The following is a 25696-nucleotide window of genomic DNA, read 5'->3' on the forward strand; positions in this document are numbered from 1 at the left end:
CTTGAGGCTGGGAGTTGGAGACCAGCCTGGGCAACACGGCGAAACCCATCTCCACCAAAACTACAAAAATTAGCCAGGCGTGGTGGCAGGCGCCTGTAATCCCAGCTACTCGGGAGGCTGAGGCAGGAGGGTCACTTGATCCCGGGAGGCGGAGGTTGCAGTGAGCCGAGATCGTGCCACTGCATTCCAGCCTGGGTGACAGAGCGAGACCCTGGCTCAAAAAAAAAAAAAAAAAAGTGGCCAGGCGCGGTGGCTCAAGCCTTTAATCACAGCACTACAGCACTTTGGGCGACCAAGGCGAGCGGATTGTTTGAGCTCAGGAGTTTGAGACCAGCTTGGGCCACAAGGTGAAAACCTGTCTGTACAAAAAATATAAAAATTAGCTGGGTGTGGGTGGCGCGCGCCTGTAGTCCCAGCGCTACTCACGAGGCTGAGGTGGGAGGATCGCTTGAGGGCGGAAGGTAGAGGCTGGAGTGAGTCGTGATTGCACCATTGCACTCTAGCCTGGGTGACAGAGCAAGATCCTGTCTCAAAAAACAAACAAACAAACGTACAAAAAAAAAACCCCACAAAATATCCAAGTGACTTGCTCAAAGTTACACAGTTAGTAAATGGAACCAGACATAGGCTAAAGGCAGACCAAGCCTTGAATCTAGATTAGGCTGTTTCCAAATTCCCTGCCCTTTCATCTCCCTAACAGTTTGTTTTCTTTCTCTCTTTCTTTTTTTAAAAAAATAAAATAAATTTCCTGATTATTTATGTAGCACTTTCTCTTAGCATAACAGTTTTTAGAGTAGGTAAACATTTTTTTTCCATTTCCAAAAGTCAGTTATTATCTATTCTGGTTCAAATGCCAGGTCCTTTTATGGCAGAGATTCTCAAAAAAGTGATCCGCGGAGGAGTTGCACCATTAGGTCACTGGGGTAGTCTGCAAAAGTGCAAATTTACAGACCCCGTTCTCAAAGATTCTGAGTGAGTTTGAGATGAGACCCAGAGAACCTGCATTTTTTTTTTAAGCAAACGTATTCAGCTTCTCTTGAGAACCACTGTGCCTAGAAGGTCTTTGGGAAGCTTTTGGAAGTAATAAGTTCGTCTTGGAAAGAACAGTCCAGACAGCTTTCCAATAGTCTTTCCCAAACTGTCATGCCTGAGGTTCTGGACTTACTCTTACTCATCTCTGACAACACAGCGACTAGCTGAAGGACTGATCGACTGCTGAGGGTTTGACCTCATCTACATACATCTCAATTTAGCAGCACATGTTAAGCTAGCTGGCAAACTGCTTAAAGCCACATGGGAAATCTGCGCGTTGGGCTATGTCTGGAAGATGTGGAGGAGCAAGCCAGACCTGATCGGTCAGATAGTGAAGACACGGAATCCGAAACCCAAATATTACAGGAGTCAATTCTCAGAGAAGGATAAGCCCGGTTAATCCAACTCATGCGCAGGCGCAGAAGACGGACGCACAAAGTAAGGCGCGCCCTTCCCCCACCCTATTTCAGGCCAATTCCCACTGCGCAGGCGCATACAGTGCACCAAGATGGCCGCCCCCGTGGATCTAGAGCTGAAGAAGGTAAAAGAGGGTCTTTGGCGGGCGGAGATCTTCTCTTTGGAGGCTAAGGGGACTATAGGCAAGAATATCGAGTGAGGCACGAGCCTTGCAGAAGGAAGGAGGGTCTAGTGGACTAGGGAATGGTTCCCCAGAGTCCTAAGGCCGCACTGGGTCTCCATAAACGGGGTGAGGGGCGAGCGGCTCTTGCTGGGTAGGAGCCGGTTGGTCTGGGTGGGGTAAGTCTGCGGGCCTATCTCGGGCTTGTCCGGTCTTTCTGAGCTCCAGAGACATTTCGTTGCCTTTGGAGGCTTCAGGAACTCACTTTCATAGTAAGAACTAAAGAGAGCATTTCAAATGGGGTTCCCTTCGGACCCCTTGCCTGAGCTGTGGCATCCGTAATTCTGCCTCATTTGCTTTGAAAAACTCCCAAGTCCAACCTTTGTTTTTAGGCCATTTATTCGGTTCTGCACCTTGAAAGTTGCAGTATCTACAGTTCGGAAAACCAGGCATTGTAGCAGCAATGTTCATTTCAGGATTTTGCCCCCCCCCTTCTTTTGAAGGACTTGTCAAACAAAACATAATCAAACCAAACCTCCTTATTTTGAGGGAATTGTCAAAAACAAAACAAAACCAGTAAAGTTTTCCAAATAAAACCAGTATCAGAAGGAATTGGGTTTCCTGCTTTCCTCAAACAGGTGCTTATAAATGTGTTGTTACTCAGATTTTTGCTATCTAAGAATGATCAGCATTCTACCACCACTAATGACCCCAAACCAGTATGCTTTGTGCAGTGGGGTGGATTGGAAAGGACCTTAGAATTTATCTATTTTAAATCTACTTTTCTAGAAAAGGAACCAGTGCCAGAAAAGTCTATCAGAAGTTGGGACTAGAATCCAGTATTCCCTGTCTTATCTCACACTTTTTTGACCACTATTTTGGGTTCTTCAGATGAGCAACATCTTAGTTAAGACTGCCTCTGGTCAACTTGTGTAAAAGAAATAGGACAGCCGAAATAGCTGTTGCTTCTAACAAATGAAGCTTTTGTTACTGTTCTGAGGATATTATGTGTTTGTGTCTTGCTTGTGTTCTTCTTGTCTTGAATCTTGTGAATTTAGCTCTTAGGTGGAGTCTCTAATTTTTAACAGTATACTAGCTCATCTTTAACAGTATACTAGCTTCCTTAGCAAGCTGTACAGAGCAGTCAGATGATACCTGGAATTTTACATTTCAAAACAAAATTGTGCATTCTAAAAATTTACCTTTTTTTTCTATTAAAAGTACCGATTTAAATCAGGGTTTAGTGAATGGATTTGCCTCCCGCTACTTTTGAATTTATTGCTACATTTGAAACTTGTGGGCGGTGAATGCAAACTAAGAAAATGATTACAAACTTAAACTGAATAATTTTGATAACCAATTAATTTAAAAACTTGTTTAAAGGTTTTATCTTCTAATGTTTTTACGGGGTCCTTTTTTTGGGTGGAGACAAATAGGAAATTTCAGGCCCCTCCCCTTCCCCAAAGTAAATCTTTCAAAACCTTACTAGTAGGTGAAAACAAGGTCACAATAAAAATTATGTAGTGGCCTTTGTTGTGCATTGCAGTCGCAAATGTTATTATTAAGGCACAAATTTGACAGCATGTGAAAGTCATTCCAGGCACTTCAACAAAAGTATCCAAGAACTGTTTATCTTCCAGTTAAGTAAGTGTACGCAAGGGTCAAATTTGGCCTGGTATCTGTGGATGAAGATCATGATGCAGTTCTTTTGCCAGTGCTTTGCATTTTTTCTCACTCTTTTTTGGTCTTCCTCTTAAAAATGTTCATATTATGAATATTACTATAGACAGTGGAATGGAAAGATTGCTGAACTAAGGGGTTAGAAGAAATGGATTTAAATACACCTGCCTTTCCCCCTAATAGTTGTTCAACCTTGTGCAAGCCACTTTTATCTCTTAACTCATTTAGTTACTTAATTTGTAAATTGTGGATGATGAAACTGCCAATGCTAACTCATGGGATTATTGAGAGGCATAAATGAGATATTTATTATATTTCCTCATTAATATTCTTATATTAATATTTCCATGTTAATATTTCAAACTAATGTGAGAAAGTGCTTTGAAACCCAATTGTGCAGTACAAATGTAGTGAGTTATTACTTTTATGGTTCTTGTTTTGAATCTCTGGGTTTCATCCTTGACTATTGCATTTATTTCTTTTACTACTCCTTGAGTACTTGCTACTTAATATGGTTATTATTTAATGTGCATTTGATTTGCTTCACACTGATTGTATCTTCTGATGATTGTAAATTCAGTATTTAGTATGGTGACTTGATTGTTTACAGTTATGTTGACTTTTATTGATGTTTGCTTTGGTATATTTCACAGCTTTGTCTCTGGCTAGCATATTTTGTTTTAATATATTTGGATTTGACGTAAATGTTTCCTGTAAAGTGTTTTACCGACTAAATCATGGACTTGTTTTTATTAGGCCTTCACAGAGCTTCAAGCCAAAGTTATTGACACTCAACAGAAGGTGAAGCTCGCAGACATACAGATTGAACAGCTAAACAGAACGAAAAAGCATGCACATCTTACAGATACAGAAATCATGACTTTGGTAGATGAGACTAACATGTATGAAGGTGTAGGAAGAATGTAAGTAAAATGTGTCCTAATGGAGTTATTTTGGGAGTGCTTTTGTCCGAATTAAATAGAATTTGTTCGTCTTAAAACTTGGGTTAGGCCAGGCGTGGTGGCTCATGCCTGTAATCCTGGTACTTTGGGAGGTCGAGGTGAGTGGATCATTTGAGGGCAGCCTGTTGGCCAGTATGGTGAAACCCTGTGTCTACCACATATACAAAGATTAGCTGAGCGTGGTGGCACTTGCCTGTAGTCTCAGCTACTTGGGAGGCTGAGGCAGGAGAGTCCCTTGAACCCCGGAGGTGGAGGTTGCAGTGAGCCGAAATCATGCCACTACACTCCAGCCTGGGCAACAGAGCTAGACTCTGTCTCAAAACAAAAGAAACCTTGGTTTAAAGTATCTTTTTTTTTTTGAGATGGAGTTTCACTGTATCACCCAGGCTGGAGTGCAATGGCCCGATCTTGGCTCACTGCAACCTCCGTCTCCCGGGTTCAAGCGATTCCCCTGCTTCAGCCTCCTGAGTGGCTGGGATTACAGGTGCATGCCATCACGCCCTGCTAATTTTTGTATTTTTAGTAGAGACAGGGTTTTACCATATTGGCCAGGATGATCTCGAACTCCTGACCTCCTGATCTGCCCACCTCAGCCTCCCAAAGTGCTGGATTACAGGTGTGAGTCACCACGCCTGGCAGGTTAAAGTATCTTAGAAATAACTTTAAAGATTATCTAATTAAATGCTTTCTTTTTTTAAAATGAGGAGCTGAACTTCAGGTAGATTAATTGAAGTGTTTAAGTTTAGACTTTGAAGTACATTTTTTTTTTTTTTTTTTCTGAGACAGAGTCTCGCTCTGTTGCTAGGCTGGAGTGCAGTGGTGTGATCCTGGCTCACTGCAACCTCTGCCTCTTGGGTTCAAGCAATTCTGCCTCAGCCTCCTGGGTAGCTGGGACTACAGGTGCGTGCCACCACACCCGGCTAATTTTTGTATTTTTAGTAGAAATGCGGTTTTACCGTGTGGGCCAGGATGGTCTCAATCTCTCCTCTTGATCCTCCCGCCTCGGCCTCCCGCAGTGCTGGGATTACAGGCGTGAGCCACCGCCCCTGGCCTCGAAGTACATTTCTTAAGTGCTTACTTTCCTGTTCTGTCTATGATTAGGTACTTAAGTGTAAGTTCAGTAACAAAAATGATTTGTCATGGAAAATGTTTATAGCAATATTGTATGTGAAGAAGATTTATTTAAGTAGGTGCAGTTTCAGCCTCCTCTTCCCTGCTTAATTTATTAGAAGTGATACAAATCATAAATCTTTCAGATGTCTGATCAGTGTTGTAAAATAAAAATTAAGATTCAATTGTCATTTAAATACACATTCTGGCCAGGTGTTGTGGCTCATGCCTGTGATCTCAGCGCTGCGGGAGGCCGAGGTGGGTGGATCCCCTGAGGTTAGGGTTTGAGACCAGCCTGGCCAACATGGTGAAACCCTGTCTACTAAAAATACAAAAATTAGCGAGGCATGGTGGCGCACATCTGTAATTGCAGTTACGAGGCTGAGGCAGGAGAACCGCTTGAACCCGGGAGGTGGAGGTTGCAATGAGCCGAGATTGCGCCATTGTACCCCAACCTAGGCAACAAGAGTGAAACTCTGCTTCAAAAAAAAAAAAAAAAAAAAAAAAACACTCATTCTAAGTGTCATGCGTTGTTCTAATAGGAGGACAACTCACGTGTGAGAAATCTATTAAATTATTTTACTTTTGTTTGTTCTATTTAATACACGATTAACTTCATACATTTCACTTTTTTTCTTTTAAAAGCATATTACCCTTGTGAGAGAGAATAGGTCTGCTTCATATTCTTTAAGCAGAAAAAAAGGAATGGAAAAGCCCTTAAGTACAGGTCACATTCCATTACAGTGAGCTAAAAGGAGAAGACTGATTTTTTTTTTTTTTTTTTTTTAAGTTGGGGGGAGGTACAGGAGGAGGGTTTTTCTGGAATTTGGTCTTTGAGTATTACTTAGTAGACCATTACTTCAGGTTTGGAGATCTTTTAGTTAGAATGGAATTTGACCTCAGTCTTGGGATGACATGTTTTGTGATTGATTTGAAGAAAGAATAACATGTGTAAAATTTAATAATGACTTTGGAATGACATCATGAGAAGTAGACCCTGCTCATCACTGACTAATCCATATCTTTATGGTTCAGAATTAGATTATGTTAAATTGTTCATCTGATTTGCTTTCTCAGAATGAATAATATAGCACAAGTAAATTTTATGTCCAAGCTCATATATTTCATTTTAGCTTAAGAGGATAAGGATCCCAATTTGAGAGTTTGTTACTGGGACGCAAAAGAATTGGAACAAAGTAGAACCCTTGAATATGTGTCTGTGTAGTATGAAATGCATTGTTGGCATTCACTACAGGATAATTTTATCCTTAATGTGAATATCCTTAGGTCTTAAAACAGTAATGCCAGCTTTATTAACATGTTGTACTTGGATTTCACATCACTGCACTAGCCTTTGTTTGCAATAGCTAAAGAATTCCTTTTTCAAAATAGAAAAACCGTTTCACTCCCTTTGGGCTTTTGAGCTACAGTGAAGTTTTAATTTTTAATTAGAATTGTTTCATTTATTAAACGTTCTGCAAGAGTGTCAGGAGAGTTGTTTTTTTGTACATATTTTCCAAAGTGCTACAGATAAGTTGTTTTCCATACAAAGAATTTTAGAGTTTAAAGGCTAGGTTATGAATTAATTAATGGTAGAATGGTATTATTTCCAGAAGGTTTATTTCCTATAAATTATGTTTTTTAAAAGAAGTGTGGAGTTTCAAGTGTTTGGATAAAGTTGAGCTTCTACATGATTTCAGACTTCTGTTTTAAGTTAGACTTTAGTGCTGTCTGCATCTCACCGGGAGTATGAGTTTGACCCTGCATTGTAGGGGCATGTAAGGTGAATAGCGTTTGTTGTTTGGCTAGCGTATTAGTGCCCTGAGAGGAAGAAAAGACTTGCTGAGTATTAGTCTGGTCATGAGGATGTTCTCTTTCTTGATGCTAAACCTGAGATATCTATTTCTGAATTTATAGTCTTGAGTAATTTTGGGTATCATTGTGATTCACTTCTTTAATTCTAGTCTTTACCTTAATTTGTTTTTTCTTTTCCCTTTTGAGTGTTATTTGGGAATTCTGACTAGAATATTACTTTTTCCCAAATTTTCATTTTAAAACCACAGATAATAAAATCCAAAACTTCATTTTTCGTTTACAACCTGCAGTAGATTTTCCCATTGCTGAAATTCAGGTCTCATTGCTTCTTGCCTGGACTTTTATGATAGCATCCTAACTGTTCTTTCTTCCTGCCTTCATTCTGTCTGTCCAAATCCATTCTTCACATATCTTTCAGAATTAATCACATCAATATTCTTCCTAAAATCCTTTGTTCATCCTCTGTTGTCCACAGGATGAAATCTAAACTTGTTGGCCTTGCATTCATGGTTATTCATAATCTCTTCTTAATTTACCCTTTGCCTCAGGTCCCACCACTTTCTTTTTCCAGGGTTAGGATAGCATGTATATTTCATCTCATGGACCTACCTCTTTCTACTAGTTTGTGTTATATGTTGAGAAGAATTTTGAGATGTCAGATGGGTTTTAAACATGCTTTGATTAGTGATGTCTGTTACACAGTGAGGGTAGAAGAGTAGTAACACGTGTACCAGAAATTGTTATCCTACCCTTGCCACATAGGTTTCCTCACACATGTTATGTTTTTGTGCTTTTTTGCTTTTGCTCAGTCTTTGGCGAATAACATTGTCCTTGGCTGGCAATATTCCTCTTTTCCTTGTGAAATTCTTATCCTTCAAGACATAGCTCTACTCTTACTTTGCCTCTGAAGATTTTTCCAGCCCCCGGGGCAGACTCATTCACTCTTTCCTTGGCGATGGCAGGGCTTTTGTTCCTACAACTAGTAAAGCACATTGAGTGTGTAGGTGTGTTTAAATGGGTCAGTCTTCCCAACCAGATTGTCAGCTCTGGGAGACCATGTATATATTCTCTTTGTTTCCTCATTCTCAGTATAACGTCTGGCACAAAATAGCTGTTAAATGTGTATTGATTTGAATTGAATCTGATTCTTTTTTCTGGCCTAAAATAACTTTTTTCTTTTGGTTTCTTAGAAAAAAAGTATTTTAGAAAGTGTTAGAGACTTAAGAATGAGTTTATTATCCTATTTTAATACATGATCCATGTAAGATGAAGTTATAAAAGTAACATATATTTTGACTAAGGTCAAAAAAATTATATCTGACCAAAATCATGTCCTCTGATCTGACAGGATTAATTCTTCATTAAATATATTGAGAAGGTTGTCTAATTCTAAATACCAGCCAGTTGAAGAGATACTCAGAACTAAAAATATAGAAAACCCAAACCTTAAAGATTATGCTTGAGGGTAGTATAATCCTTAGAGAATAAAGGCTATTTTATGCATAGTAATATCAATATATTTTTATCCATTTTACCTTCCTCATCTTCACACAGAATGTAAGTCAGATTTTTTTTTTTTAGGGTATGTGTTTAGTTAAGCAAATCATTGCAGGCCCAGATATCTTTCATTTCATAAGTATGGACACATTCGTAGTGTTAAATACCTCTTATACATGGCTATTTTTGGTTTAAAACAAGGAAGGTCAAGCTACAGGATAAGAGATGATGAATTGCTATATACTGTAAGCTCTGAGTATTTGTTGCTCAAAGCTATATTCCATCCAGTCTTTTGGCATGTTGCCAGCACATTTTAGTTCTCTTACTTCATATTCTTTAGAGAGGCTGTTATGTAGCCTGATACTACTACCACCAATTTCTAGTTTTGCTACTTAAGCTGTTTGTGAGCTGACCTCACCATACTGCTTTGAGAACCATGATGAAAGTTACAACTGGGGAATGATCTGTCTGAATATTTGGAAGTGTTTGTCTTTGCATCTTTCTAGCGTGCAAGGAGGGAATAGACAAATCTCAAATGTTATGTGAATTTTTCTTGTATATATTTTTTCATGGATAAAAATGTTTATAATTGCTTGTGTGGGGGTTTTCTTCCTTTTCTACTTTGCATAGTAGAGGATAGGAGTATTTTTAAAATAAGAATTATATTTGAAAGTGCACATAAATGACATTTAACCATACTAGTGTTTGAAAGGACCATCATTAGAATAAATGTCAAACTTATTTTTATGAACAATAAGTATGATCCTAACCCTGATTTGATGTCAGATCTATTATTTGAACACTCTTTTTGCTTGAGCATTACATAAATAACATTTCTTTTTTCCAAAAGAGACAAATTAACTTTTTTTTTAATATGAGGAACTTGAGTAGATTAGCCTTTAAAAAGAACAATTAGTGCCTTTTTAAAACTTGAACCTAACTAAAAATAACTTTGTACCATATTTAAACTAATTTAGAGGTATGCTACCATTCTGTGGGTATTTTTTACATTTAAGGAACTAAGAATGAACAATGGTATAAATCTGCCAACTAGATAAGTGTCTAGCAATGCAAAAATTGCTGTTTGGGAGCGGTGTTACTATTTCTACTTGTTGAAGTAATTTAATGGTTGATCTCTAACAGTTGAAAGATCCAGAAGTGTAAAACTTAAGATAAGTGTGGCATAAGTAGAAAGTGAAACAGTAGGTGTATTCTTGATAGGTAACAATTAAAAAAAAATCTAAATAGTTAAGCAGTTTTTCAACCATTTAGGTTGTAGAAATCTGAACTCTTTATGACAGCTTGGCTGAACTGCCCTTTGTTTAAAATATTATGTTGGTTTTGTTGTGATTGTATTTCTTAGTTTGGATGTTGACCTATAATTTGAATCATGGCATTTAGTAAAGGTGGGATGAAATATTTGCAGCTTCCCTTAGTTATGTTAAATGTTAATAGAAAGGGGTATGCTCATACTGCTTCAAGTTTTGCAACCCTTTTACAATTTCATGTAGCTATAGAGTTGGTCTTCCAGTCAATTTGAGGTAATTTTAAAACTGAAGAAATGGTCATACTATATTTTATTGCTAAGAGATTAGGAAATGAAATTTTAAAAATCTTATTATAGTAAATATTATTGATATTGTTGATAAATACTGTTAATACTACAGTAAAAATAGTTTATATTGTTGCTGTCAGCAGAATCAAATTTGGATATTTTATTTAGTGCATACTACGGGGGGAAAATAATGTGTGAGATTACTTTTGGTGTGAGAGTCACATTGCAAATGCAAATTTATAAATTCATTTTATACCCTCTTTAAAGGTATTAATCTGTATTTTAGAGAAAGTGAAGCAAAGATAGTTGTCAAAAGTAAGATGAGATTTTTTTTAGATTTTACTTAAAGGAAGAGAAGTTCTTGGTGTTCAGCTGCTTTTACTAATAGAACATGACCCACCCTTCTTGTGTTTTTATACAGAGCCATTTAAAGTCATGGCTTTCATTGCCTAGAGTTCTAAGGGAAAACAACAACAACTTTTCCTGTTGTGCAGGGAAAAATGACTTCAGTTTTGTTGACGCTGAATATGTATATAACCCCAGATGGGCACACACTCCTCTTGCACAGATTTAGTACTCTGGGGAGAGGAGATTTTTAAGTCATATTCTTAATTTCCTTAAGTTGTCAGTGATTTAAAAACTTGATGTTCATTATAACTCTGCTCTACTGCTGTCTAGAATGACATCACTGTTTTTGTGCCAGAGGGAGTTAACAAACATTTGCGTAAGAATTACATAGTCCTGTTTCTTCTGCAGATGAGTACTTTTTAATAATTCTTTCCCTGCTTCCCCTCCCATATGCCCCAGAGTCTAAAGATTCTCACCAAAACACAGGAAATTAATTTTGAAAATGTTATGCTAATTAGATGTCTATTGTTAAAAAAGGGAAAAGAAGTCTGTTATCTTGGAGAGTACAAACATACTAAAATAAACTTGCTATGGGGTTACTTATTTTAGGCTTTGGACCTGTTTTAAAAACAAATGTAATTGATTCATTTAGCTACTTGGTGGACTTTGCTCGCTTCTGCATTTCCTGACATCAAAAGACATGGCCCTTTTTTTTTTTTTTTTTTTTTTAACTGACAAAGGTTTAAACAAAATCAACCTTTGTTGTATGAAAAGTAGCAGTCATTTGCAGCGTACTACAGTGTTTTCCAGTCGATGATAAGCAACTGAGCGAAAGGTGAAAAGTACCATTTGCTTGCTGTTCCTATGTAAAAATATTAAGGTAGCAGCAGTCTTGAACTGTTACTCTGTCACTGAGGAATTGTGTGCTGTAACTGACTTAATTAGCTGAATTTCTCTGAAAACAGTCAATTTTAAGCCATACCAAGAATTTTCTGATTTTAGCTGCCACTTATCTCATAGTGCAAAGTTAGGAATAACTTACTATCTAATCTGAGAGAGTGGACTGAAATGTTCATGTCAAGGAACATAATCTGCTTAATGAAATATCCAAGAAGGAGCTCAGAAAAATATTGACTCAGAAGGTGAGTCAGTTCATATATATGAACACATACTTGGTAATGCCTTTTGTCATTCTTTTTTATTTATAATATCAGAAATTGCTGTTAACTGCAAATATCCTTTACTCTGATGAAATAATTAGGATTACTAGTGTGTTACATGTACCATTAGTGCCCATGCTTTTGTGAAGAGTGTATGCTTATTTCATTTATATAATTTAAGTTCAAATGGACCTGTCTGGGAGAATGTTATTTCATTGTCCTGGCCAGGAACTCTTATTACCAACTCTTGTTTTGCAGTAGATCAGTTGTCTTGAAATGAACTAGATTTCTTGGAAGCCACTATCCTTTTCGCTTTGAAGAGGACTTAAAGTATTCTGATACCAAAATTTGTACAGCAAAAGGAGTCTGGTATCAAAAATGTATCTTTAAATAGATAAGAGCGTGACTGCCCTAAGCCCAACCTTTACACTGGCTCAGAGTAAAAAGATTTGGATCACAATATACATCCTGTATGTGTGTGTCTGACTGAGACTTTGGCATTTGTGCCAAAGTATATTTATATTTATGACATTCTGCTTTTGTACAAGGAGTACTCTGCTCTCTATCTGTCCTCTAATACTCATTGGATAGTAATTTTAAAATATTTTATCTATTGCTATATTTTAACTTACTAGTAAAATAAAGATCATATCTTGGAACAAGTTGTGGAATAACTCACTGCCTATATGTGGAAATGTTTGGGGTTTGATGAAGCCAGAGTAAAAGTGGTAAACATCAGAGGTGCTTACTTACCAGAATACTTAGAATACCAAATAGTAACCCGAAATAAACATCACGTTTAAAATAGATTAACATACTACTGCTTCCATTTCAGGAGTAATAGTTTTGATTTAAAAATAGGCAGTAATTTTTAATTAGCAAAAATTGAACATAGCAGTGTGTGTTACTCTACTAGAACAAGGAACGCTTGTATGGGATTGGGTTCTGGAAGGGACAGTGATTCTCCAATAATTCCAGTGAGTTATCAGTCCTCATCTTATTTGACCTATCAGTACCATTTGGTCCTGTTGATCTTTCTTCCTTGAAGCACGTTCTTACCTTGACTTGCAGGACACCACTTCTTGATATTCCTCCCACCTCACTGTCCATTCCTTCTCAGCCTCCTTTACTATCTTCATTTCTTTTGCATTTGTAAATATTAAATTGACTTTGTCTTTAGCCCTTGGATTTTTTTTTCTTTTTTTTTGTCTGTACGTACTCAGTCTCTTAATAATCTCATCCAGGAGTATCTCTAAATGCATTTTTTTGTTTTTTTTGAGACGGAGTCTCGCTCTGTCGCCCAGGCTGGAGTGCAGTGGCGCGATCTCGGCTCACTGCAAGCTCCGCCTCCCGGGTTCACGCCATTCTCCTGCCTCAGCCTCTCCGAGTAGCTGGGACTACAGGCGCCCGCCACCACGCCCGGCTAATTTTTTGTATTTTTAGTAGAGACGGGGTTTCACTGTGGTCTCGATCTCCTGACCTCGTGATCCACCCGCCTCGGCCTCCCAAAGTGCTGGGATTACAAGCGTGAGCCACCGCGCCCGGCCCTAAATGCATTTTTATATACTGACAACTCCCAGATTTTTTATCTTTAACTTAGACCCCTTCTCTGAACTCCAGACTTGTATATTCAGCTGCCCACTTTACATCTTCATGTGATGGTCTAATAGGCATCTCAGAATTAGCTTGGCCAAAATAAAATTTTTGCTGTTTGCAAACAAACCATCTCCTCTCTCAGTATTACTAAGTGGCTTTTCCACCCTTCAAGTTCTTCCAAATCTTGGAGTCACCCTTGGCCTCTGTCTTTCAATCTTATATTCAGCTCATTAGCAAATACTATTGACTCTGTCTTTAAATTTTGTTGAGAATCTGAAGACTTCTACTTACCACCACCCTGGTCTCATTTACCATTGGTTTATGGCAGTTGCTTCCTAACTAGGCTCCTTGCTTCTGTCCTTAACCCTTTATAGTCTGTTTTCAGCTGATCAGCCAGAGTAATCCTTTCAAAATGTAAGTCAAGATCACTGTAGTCAGATGGCCTCCCATTTCATCAGTGAAAAAGACAAAGTCTTTTGCACTTGCCAGTTTCTCTGCCTGAAGCCTTCTTCCAGGTGTCTCCATGGCTACCCTTTCTCTTCCTTCAGGTTGTTTCTAAAGAGGCAATGAGGCCTTTCATGACCATCCTATTTAAAAGTATACACCTAACCAGCCCCCACACTTATTTGCCCCTTGTTGGCTTTATTTTTCTTTGTCGTACCTCACCATCTGGGGACAATGATACTAATTGTCTTTCTTTTTTTCCCTTCTTCTATCCTCCATGGGTATCAGATGTCTTTCTTAAAGAATCAGCATTATTGAGTTATAACTTATATAGAATAAAATGCATTCATTTTAGGAGTACAGTTGGGTGAATTTTGACAAATGTAACTACCACCCCAATCACAATAAAGAACATTTTCATCACTCTAAAAACTTCTTTCTTGCTTCTTTCAACTCAATCCTCTCCTTCCTTAATCCTGGCTCCAAGCTGCTGCTAATCTGATTTCTATGACTGTAGATTAATTTTTTCTGTTTTAGAACTTTATATAGATGCAATATATAAATGGAGTCATTATAGTATGTACTTTCACTGAGTGTAATGCTTCTGAGATTTACTCATGTCATATAGGTCAGGCCTCCTCAGGGGCTGTATGCTGGGCTTCAGTTCCACTTATTTCAGTATGCTGGCCCTGCCCTTCTCCCTGTGCTTCCTAGCTTCATCACCAGCTTGGCTACAGGAATTCCAGGGATTTTATTGAGGCATGACAACAACCAGAGTGAGAAAGTGCCATGTTTTCTGGTGTCACCTTCGTGGGAGCACCTTTCCAGAAGTCTTCTTATGGTCTCCCACTTATATTTCATGACAGAAACTGAGTCACATGCTTAGGCTTAAATCTTGGGGGATGCAACTGCAATGATTGGGTAAGGCCAATCAAGAGTCAGCTTAGAACTCAATTCTCTGATTTACTTGGGAAAATAGAGAGTACCCAAACAAAACTGGGGCTCAATCAACAAAGAAAAGGAAATGGATATGGGATAGTTAAACAATAGTGTCTGCCAAAGTCATCAACAATCATTATAGTGATCAATAACTGAGGGCTAGCTATATGAAAACCGTTGATATATTTAGGATGAATTAGGCAGAGTTTAGTCTGGGAGCATAGGCAGGCAGGAAGCTGTTCAGGAGGTGAGTAATAAGAGCATAAATTAAGGTGGTGGAAGTGGAATGGTGCGGTGAAGGTTCAGTATGAGAGAAAGTGATAAATTGGAAATATAAGGAGGATATCTGCCGTTTTGCGACTTGCATATGGTGATATTGATGGAAGCTGAAGTCGAGATGGTGAAACTGCTTGTAGGGAATGTTGGTATGGGTTGATAAAATGAGTTTAATTTGGGCCATGTTGAATTTGAGGTGATATGGAACATACAAGTAGGAGTGACCATAGATGCTGGACATGGTGCAGGTGATAGTGGTTGATATTATTTTGAGGGTTATTAGCTAAGTTGAGGCCTTGAAAATAAATGAGTTCTCCTAGGGACTTTGGGTAAAGATTGTTTAGCAGAGAGCCTTGCATAGTGCTTGTAGTATGGGCACTGGAGAAGAAAGAGGAAGGAGGGATTTGTGGATACAGTAGTTAATGAGGGAAACGTGGATAGCATAGTACAGAGATGCAGCAGCAGCATCCCTCAGAGTTAGATTTGAGCATACAGTGATCTGTAGATTGCTTTTGTCTAGGTATGGCAGGGTCCAGGTACTGTATGTCTATGTGTTATAATCTAGTACTACATTATTTATTTTGTTGCCCAAATAATTCTGCTTTGACCATTGGGAGCTCTTTGAGATTTTCTCCTTTTTTTTTTTTCTCCCAGTCTTGAAATGCAGTAGTGTGATTGTGGCTTACTGCACCCTTGACCTCCTGGGCTCAAGCAGTTCTCTACCTCAGCCTCCCAAATAGTTGGGATTACAGGCATGTGCCACCAAACCCAGCTAATTTAAAAATTTTTTTGTAGAGATGAGATTTTGTCATGTTGCCCATGCTGGTCTTGAACTCCTGGACTCAAGTGATCCCCTCACCTCAGCCTCCCAAAGTGCTGGGATTACAGGCGTGAGCCACTGCGCCTGGCAACTATTATTATTATTTTTTGAGACAGAGTCTCCCTCTGTCGCCTAGGCTGGAGTGCAGTGGTGTGATCTCAGCTCACTGCAAACTCCGCCTTCTGAGTTCAAGCAATTCTCTGCCGCAGCCTCCCGAGTACCTGGAACTACAGGTACCCGCCACCATGTCTGGCTCATTTTTTTTATTTTTAGTAGAGACGGGGTTTTGCCATGTTGTCCAGGCTGGTCTCGAACTACTGACCTCAGGTGATCTGCCCGCCTTGGCCTCCCCAAGTGCTGGGATTACAGGCATGAGCCACCGTGCACGGCCAGCAACTTTATTTTTAGACTAGTTTTAGGTTACAGAAAAATTGAGCAGAAAGAACAGCAAGCTCTCACTCCCTTTCCACTCTCTCCCACACTGTTTCTTCTCTTATTAACATCTGGCATTAGTGTGGTACATTCGTCACAATTGATGAAAATATATTGATAAATTATTGTTAACTAAGATCCGTAGTTTACATTGGGGTCACTGTTTGTGTTATCATACAGTATAGTTTACTGTCCCCCAAATTCCTTGTGCTCCACCTGTTCTTCCCTTCTTCCCCTTCCTTCCCCACTGTCTTCCCTGGTGACCACTGACCTTTTTACTGTTTCTATATATAGTTTTGCCTTTTCTGAAATCTCATATAGTTGGAATGATGCAGTATATAGCCTTTCATACTATACTGGTTTCTTTGACTTAGCAATATGTATTTAAGGCTCTTCTGTGTCTTTGTGGCTTGATACCTCATTTCGTTTTGTTGTCGAATAATATTCTATTGTATGGATGTACTGACAGTTTATCCATTCACTTACTGAAGAATATTTTGGTTGGTTCCAAGTTTTGGCGGTTACAAATGAAGCAGCTGTAAACATTTGCACATGTGCATAGAAGTTTTCCACTCATTTGGATAATGGACTGCATTTGATTGATCATCTGTTAAGCTTTGTAAGAAGCTGCCAAACTGTCTTCCAAAGTGGGCTGTACCATTTTTGCATTCCCACCATCAGTGAATGAGAGTTTCTGTTGCTTCACAGCTTCACCAGCATATGGTGTTCTCAGTGTTTTGGATTTTATCCATTATACTAGGTGTGTGGCAGTATCTCATAATTTTATTTTATAGTTCCCTAATAACATATGATGTTGAATATCTTTTCACATGCTTATTTGCCATCTGTGTTATCTTTGGTGAGGTGTCTGTCAGATCTTTTGCCTGTTTTAAATATGGTCGTTTGTTTTCTTATTGTTGAATTTTAAGAGTTCTTTGCATAATTAAGATGCAAATCCTTTATCAGATATATGTTTTGCAAATATTTTCTTCCATCTGTGGCTTGTCTTTTCTTTAGCTTTTTGTTTTTACAGTACTTCCTGACCTTCTCATACTGCAGTATGCTCCAGGTTCATCTTGTATTTTCCCTGCCAAGCCCTATAGTTAGTCATTTCTCCAAGAAGCTGTGGTTCCTGATTCCTTTTATTGGAGAATGGTTATTTAGGAACTTATATCTGGTCACTGGGTTTATTTGTTACTACTGAGGTGTTACTGTTTCTAGGCCCTCTGGTGACTAGCAATAGATAATATGTGTATATATGCTACTAATTAATGTGTATGTACATATCTACAATTGTTTCTGTGTCTATTCATCACTGTACACATACTAAGCTGAATGTGAGTTTATACTGACATCTCCGACTCTTTTCGATACCACAGGGTTCATTTTAGCCTTCCTTTCTTGGTTATCTGTAAGTTCTCTCTAATATGAGAAACCTGGCTCCTACCATCCATTGTCCATTTACTTATTTATTTATCCCAGTACACATATAAAACAATTTCAGAATTGTTTGCCTGTATCTCCTGTGAGAAACAAATTTAACCAACTGGTTAATCCAAGGTTGATTGGATTATTTGTATACATGTATTCAGATACACACATATTAATAATAACTTACATTAGAGCCATTATAATATGGTACAAAAAAGACCGAGTATTCTCATCTAATACATACAAGCTGGGCAAGGTATTTAACCTGACTAGGTCTTATTTTTGTACTTGGTAATTTTTTACATACTTAGAAAACTTTGGCCGGGCATGGTGGCTCACTCCTGTAATCCCAACTCTTTGGGAGGCTGAGGCGGTTGGATCGCCTGAGGTCAGGAGTTCGAGACAAGCCTGGACAACATGGTAAAATCCTATCACTACTAAAATACAAAAATTAACTGGGTGTGGTGGCAGGCACCCATAATCCTAGCTACTCCAGAGGCTGAGGCACAAGAATTGCTTGAACCCTGGAGGTGGAGTTTGCATTGAGCTGAGGTGGCATCACTGCACTCCAGCCTGGGCAACAACAGAGCAAGACTGTCTCCCTCCAAAAAAAAAAAAAAAAAAAAAATTGAGGATTCAAGAGGAAACATTTTTCAAGCGACGAATTTTAAAAAGCTCTCTCTTTCTTTTCCAGTCCTATTTCATCTTTGTGTAAATCCTATTTTATTTTACATATTTTTTCATCTTGAAAATGGAATGACATGCTGATTTTTCTTTTTTTTTTTTTTTTTTTTTTTGAGACAGAGTCTCACTCTGTCATCCAGGCTGGAGTGCAATGGTACGATCTTGGCTCACTGCAACCTCCGTCTCCTGGGTTCAAGTGATTTTCCTTTCTCAGCCTCTGGAGTAGCTGGGATTACAGGCACCTGCCACCACCCTGGCTAATTTTTTTGTATTTTTAGTAGAGATGGGGTTTCACCATGTTGGCCAGGTGGGTCTTTAACTCCTGACCTCAAGTGACCCACCCACCTCGGCCTCCTAAAGTGCAGGGATTACAGGTGTGAGCCACCACACCTGGCCGACATGCTAATTTTTTAAACTTGAGTTTTTACTTACTATATTGATATCTTTACATGTCAATAAAAATATATATTTTTAAAATTTCAGTTTGGTTTTTTATTTAATTAGTCATTCTTTTTTAAAAAATTTTATTGATTTTTTAGAGATGGGGCATTGCTATGTTGCCTGGGCGGGACTTGAACTCTTGGATTTAAGCAATCCTCACACCTCAGCTTTCTGAGTAGCTAGGACTACAGGTGCATGCCATTATGCCTGGCTGCCCCCTTGGTTTTATCTCCTGTTTTGTATCCTATTTCTGTGCCAGTGTGGATGCTTAAGGTCTCCAGGATTCAGCATAAACTCTCAGGATGAAAGCCAATTTACTGCTGTCTTACATTCCTGAATTCCCAGTTTCACTTCACTTTGGACCTTTGTGGAATCCTTCCTTTTGTGTTAGTTCAACAAAACGTTTAAAAAAAATTTTTTTTTTTCTGCTTTGTTTTTAATGCTTTGTTCAGGGTATCTACTCTTCATTATGCCAATAACAGAAGTCTGTAACTCACTGAGCAGTCCACAATGTGGATGTGCCATAAAGTTTTAATCACTTCTTTACTAAGGAAGTGATTAAAGTAAGAAATAAATTCAATTTTAAAAAATTTTAAAAAAAGAAATTCAATTTATTTCTACCTTCTTCCACGTTAAAAATTACGACGTAAAAATTCAGTAACTTTCCTCACCAGTGGAGTTAGGCAAAGAAGCAAGATAGGCTCATTTTTTTTTTTTTTTTTTTTTTTTTTTTGTGATGGAGTCTCACTCTGTTGCCCAGGCTGGAGTGCAGTGGCGCGATCTCGGCTCACTGCAAACTCTGCCTCCCGGGTTAACGCCATTCCCCTGAAGACAGGCTCATTCTTATGTCTTTTCTCTGCTGCTTAATTTGTGGATACCCTGAAACCTAAATGCTATTAGGATACGTTTTTAGACACCCTCTAAAAATTTCCCACCCAAAGTGAACTTGTTATAAGCATTTTGTTGTTTCTGAATAGCATATGTCTAGATGACCATACTTTGGAAAGTGTGTCCAGAATGCAGCAGTGCAAGTGATCTGGGATTGTGTTTTGGGCAGGTGAACAATGGTTTTGATTCATACTGAGTTATAAGACAGTGGAAGTTGTATCAAACTGCAGGATTATTTAGAAAATGGAGTCTGATATTTCTCAAATAATCAAAACTGAAAGTCTCAGAATTATGTTTTCAGATGGCATAATTACAAATAAATGAGGAAGTGAAATAGCAGGTTACAAGTCCTTGAGAGTGGACAGTGCAGAGGCACATGGCACTGATTTCCAGGTCAAAGAAGAGGCCTTTTGCAAAGCATCAACTAGAGTTCAGGTTATATAATCCTGAGTATTTTAAGCATGTTATCTGCATATTATTTGTCATGAGAGAATACTTTCCCTCTTCATGGTTTATTTTTCCTTATTGGTACATTTTGAACTCCAGAATTCTTTATTTACTATTTGGCTTTCCATAAACAATCAGGCAGACTGACTATGAGATTCTCTACATTGAGAAACTGTGTACATAATATTTGCTTATGATAAGACTCACATTATCATGATAAATCCTTTCTCTTCACATAGTATCTGATAATCCAATGCCCTTTTAAACAATAGGAAAGATGTTTTCCAAAGACTTTTTTTCAGAAATCAGATGTTTCTTGGAGCCTTTTCCAGTCTTCATACAATATATCTTTGCCATTTTTTAAATTGAGGACTAAACCAAACTTTCCATAAGTTTTTATGTTTGAATTTTTACTGTGTAACTACTCTTCGAGGTGGACATTTGCATTTACCCAACATTCATCCTTGTTTAAAACTTGCGTGGCTGAAATGTCCTTAGGCTTATAGTAGTAAGTTGGCCAGCTTCGGTGGAATCTCTCTGGCCTTTAAAGTTGGCACAGTCCAGTATAGCTACCTCAGAGGATATGTGGTCATGGAAAAACATGTTTTTGTTGTTGAGTGTTCTCGCTTTCTAGTAATTTTATTTTCTGCTCAAGAGATTTAGTATCTGTTCAGATACTTTATTTTTAAAGGCCACATAAGTAATGACTTGACCTCTAATCTTAGCTTTGAAATTTTCCCAGACACTAATAAAGATGATGTCTGATGACCTTTTATTTGAGAATAGTTAGTACTCATTGGCCAGCTATCAGTGCTACTTAAAAATGTATATTTTGCTCAAAAAATTATTTCCATGGCTAAAAGACTTTCTCAGTAAATCACACATGTCATGACATAATTTGGTGACTCTTGGACCTTGTTTTAAAATAGTTTTTACATAGCATTACTGAGACTTAATACTGTTCGAAACAACTCTTCTTTTCAAATACAAATATGAGTTAGTTCTGAGAAAAATATTCTGTAAACCATAATCTTATCTGAAATAGCACCCATCTCTTGGATCCAGTAAGAATATTTTAGACGTGAAGAGTTCTATAGTAAAAGACCTAGAATTAATCCTTGTTTTGCATGAATGTGGGCTATCTTTCCTGTAAATATACAGTAAGGTTTTTACAAATAATCAAGTTACTACTGAAGACTAAGATCATCAGTTAAATTATCTGAGCTGGGCTGGGCGTGGTGGCTCACGCCTGTAATCTCAGCACTTTGGGAGGCCGAGACGGGCAGATCATGAGGTCAGGAGATCGAGACCATCCTGGCTAACATGGTGAAACCCTGTCTCTACTAAAAAATAGAAAAAATTAGCCAGGCGTGGTGGTGGGTGCCTGTAGTCCCAGCTACTCGGGAGGCTGAGGCAGGAGAATGGCATGAACCCGGGAGGTGGAGCTTGCAGTGAGCCAAGATCATGCCACTGCACTCCAGCCTGGGCAACAGAGCGAGACTCCGTCTCAAAAAAAAAAAAAAAAATTATCTGGGCTGGCCACATTAGGATATAAGCTTAATAATTAGTGGAGTGAAAGAAGTTCATCAGATTTTATTAATACGTGTGGTAAGGCTTAGTTATGAAGAAGGACAAGGCAGTTTCCTTCCAGGTGTTGGGGCATAGCTAATTGCCCTTTTGGTCTGTTTTCACTTGTCTTATATCTATAATAACAGACCCTCTTGATAAGAACCCACTTAGGTACAATGATGTTTTTGTGGGGTTGGCAGAGGAAACTGCATGTTGCTACCTTGATACATTTTCTCGTTTGACTTTTGTTAAGAGATGATGTTTAGTTCTTTGTTGCTGAACTCTGTTAGTGCAAAGAGAAGAAAAGTCTTGCTTAATTAATTGCAATATTAAATTGAAATCTATTTTAGCTTCCTTAGACAGTCCTGAAAGAGATTTGCATAACTGGGGTCTTCCCTTGGTTCCAGTGGAGGGGAAATATTTCAGTTCACTTACTTGAGGCTATAAAAGTTTGTTCTTCCTTTCCCTGAAGCAAGAATTGTGAACATAAAGTCATAAAACAGATTCAGTGTTAATTTTTAAAACTTCCCCATATTTCCACCCTCATCAGTGGTAAATAATGTGCCTGATTGTAAAATGGAAAAAGTTGAAAATTTCCACTTGTACATTTTGAGCTTTTCAAAGGTACTATACACTCTGGAAATAATAATAAAAGATACTAAGGCTTATACAGTGCTTTTTGTTTGAGGAACTCATATAAACACTAATGCATTGATCCTAACACAGTACTTGATTGTGACTTTAAAAGGTCATGAGTTACTGCTGTTACAAAAAAAAAAAAAAATGGAGGGGCGCTCCACTTTACAAATATTGTTTAAAAAATATCTAGATAAAAATTAGATAACTGAAAAAACAAAACTTATAGGGTATTTGTATGTTGACTTTTCTCTTAGCCTATGATATATTTTTATTCCTTTATTATTTTTTTCTTTTACATACGAATCTACTTGAAGCTTGATTTTCTTTTGTTTTGTTTTGTTTTGTTTTGTTTTTAAGACAGGATCTTGCTCTGTTACCCAAGCTGGAGTGCAGTAGCACAATCAGGGCTCACTGCAGCCTTGATATCCAGTCTCAATTGATCCTCCCACCTCAGCCTCCCTAGTAGCTGGGACTACAGGTGTGTGCCACTGTGCCTGGCTAATGTTTTAAGTTTATTTTTTGTAGAGATGGGGTCTCGTCATGTTGCCTGGGCTGGTCTTGAACTCCCAGGCTCAAGCAATCCTCCTGCCTCGGCCTCTCAGAGTGCTGGGATTACAGGTGTGAGCCACTGTGCCCAACTCCCGCACCCCCCTCCTTTTTTTTTTTTAATGAGATAGGGTTTTGCTATGTTGCCCAGACTAGACTCAGACAAGTGGGCTCAAACAATCCTCCCACCTCAGCTTCCTGAGTATCTGGGACTGTAGGCTCACACCACTGTTCCCTGCCTGATTCCTATATTAAATAAGAAAGCAGAATCTACTTTTAAGCCTTTATTCCTACTCAGCCAGGAAGGTTTAAACTTGTGGTGGTTTCCTGAGCTTGACATATTATGTTAATATGCATTTGTCCTTTTAGTTTGCTCAGTTTAATATTTGTAGTATGTAGCTATTGATTTCGATGAATACAATAGTCATGTGGCTTCATTTTCAACTTTCTTGTGTTTCATAGGTTTATTCTTCAGTCCAAGGAAGCAATTCACAATCAGCTGTTAGAGAAGCAGAAAATAGCAGAAGAAAAAATTAAAGAACTAGAAGTAAGTTTTTATTGGCAGTAGGAGTTAACTTTTGGGAGAAAGTGGTAATCTTATTGTGTCATATTAAATGAAAATGTATGCCTGCCTGCCAAAGTAATGTCATATTATTTTTATTTTTTATAATTACGTTGGAGCCGTGAAGCTGTCATATTCATATTCATAGCGCATATAAGACCAAAACAAACAAAAAAAAGAATAGTCTCTTTGGAACTGTAGAGAATTTTGATGAGATGGTTTTAACCTGAATATATTTTGTTCATTGCCCTTGAATGTGTTTATTCTTTCAAAAAAAAAAAACCATAAACAAAATGTAATGTATATTTAAACAACACGTGTAGTGGATTGTGGTGGATGGACAGGAGAGTGGGTAATAATGATAAATTTTAGAGGATCTTGGTATAGGGTCTTTTTTACACATTGTAATTCCTTTAACCTAAATTAGGTTCTATATAAGGACAAAGTAGCAAGCTGTAACCAATTAACTATCTGAAGGATGGTGCTCCAATGAGAACAATTTTTTCTTTTTAGCTAGGGAAAAAGATGATAGGTAACAGTAAGCAAATCTTTGGAAATATTACTTTATTATTTTTATTATTATAATTTATTTATACAGTAAGACCTTTAGTGAGATATTCTTCTTGGGCTTTGGTGAAAGGCCCATCATGTGTATAGTAAAAGACTGGACAAAAAGCTGGTTATTATTTCTTAGGGACCAAGATTTCCCAACATGTGGGTGGATACATTGACTTCATAGGTCATTTCATCTAATTTCTGTGAGTACTATTTGAGGCAGAGGATCAGAATCTAACTCAGCCCTCTGCTGAATTTGGGAGCTACAACTTGTAGCTTCCTGAGGATTTCTTAGGGGCACTGAATTGGCCTGGACTGGGAGTATGCAGTATCTTAGGTTACTTGGGCTTATTTTTAACTACTGATAGTTGAAACAAGTTTGATAATAGATTTGCAGCTTAGAAAAGTGTATTGTAAAAACAAGACAAAAAAGCAAAAAAACCAAGTAAAGAAAACAGCCTGTGATAACCAGGTTGTTTTGTCCTATTTTAACATTTTAATCAGCTCAGCTGTTCTAAGAGGTTCAATTTGTTATCTTGTGTTTTTACTCATAAGAAACAAAAGTATCTTTAAAAACCCAAACAAAATCATTTCATGTAGATAAAACAAAAAAATGCATTTTTGCAACTGTAGGTAAATATATTTAAAATTGTCCTAATGAATAATAAGTAGCAAGGTAATGTGTATATAATTCTCTTTATGAAAACAAGAAACAAACATTTGTGTATGAATATTGAAGATGATATGTAAGGATATATATTAAATTGTTAATACTGTTTACCCTAAAGAAATTAGATGGGACGTAGGAGTAAATGATTATTTCTTTTTCTTTCTTTCCTTTTTTTTTTTTTTTTTTTTTTTTTGAGACGGAGTTTCGCTCTTGTTGCCCAGGCTGAAGTGCAATGGTGTGATCTCGGCTCACTGCAACCTCTGCCTCCTGGCTTCAAGTGATTCTCTTGTCTCAGCCTCCCAAGTAGCTGGGATTACAGGCATGTGCCACCACGCCCTGGTAATTTTGTATTTTTAGTAGAGATGGGCGTTCTCCTTGTTGGTCAGGCTGGTCTCGAACTCCCGACCTCAGATGATCCGCCTACCTCAGCCTCCCAAAGTGCTGGGAATCATAGGCCACTGCGCCTGGCCTTGATTTTTTTCTTACAATCTCTGTAATAATAAATTGTAACAAGTATACATTAACTTTTTTTGTTGTTAACTTTTATGATTAAAAAATTAGCAGAGCCAGCACAGTGGCAAATGCTTGTAGTCCCAGCTATGGGAGGCTGAAGCGGGAGGATTGCCTGAGGCATTCCAGCCTGGGCAGCATAACAAGACCTTGTCTCTTTAGGGAAAAAAAAAAACCCAATTATCAAGGTGAAATTGCCACAGGTAATGATTTTATCAATACCGTACTGCTGAGTTCTGGTGAGTATTAAGAAATTTACTTTCTGTAAGTTTTGTTGAGTGTCTCAAATACTGGTAGAATGTTTTATCTTTCAGGAAGTTCTTTTTTCTTTTTTAATTTTTCATTTTACATGTTATTTACATTATAAAAGCAATAGAAGTACCCCATAAATAAAATAAAATATATAACAGATGATTGAACAATGAAAATATTACTTTGTTTTTCCACCCTCGGTACATCCAAATGTCACCTCTACAGTTTCTGTATCATTCCAAACTTCTATATTTATATA

At 37.9% G+C, this 25696-nt stretch overlaps 1 protein-coding gene across 1 annotated transcript in view; it reads left to right on the top strand.

Moving 5' to 3' along the window:
• The first annotated feature begins 1290 nt into the window (after positions 1-1290).
• The window catches only part of PFDN1 (prefoldin subunit 1), a 59044-nt gene continuing 34638 nt past the window's right edge, over positions 1291-25696 (top strand). Inside the window, exons 1-3 of the mRNA XM_055286025.2 lie at positions 1291-1573; positions 4046-4212; positions 23351-23435. Of these exons, the coding sequence (XP_055142000.1) occupies positions 1541-1573; positions 4046-4212; positions 23351-23435 (285 nt within the window). The 5' untranslated portion in view covers positions 1291-1540. The remainder of the gene's footprint in view (positions 1574-4045; positions 4213-23350; positions 23436-25696) is intronic.

This window comes from Symphalangus syndactylus, chromosome 7, assembly GCF_028878055.3.
Source record: "Symphalangus syndactylus isolate Jambi chromosome 7, NHGRI_mSymSyn1-v2.1_pri, whole genome shotgun sequence".
NCBI lineage: Eukaryota > Metazoa > Chordata > Mammalia > Primates > Hylobatidae > Symphalangus > Symphalangus syndactylus.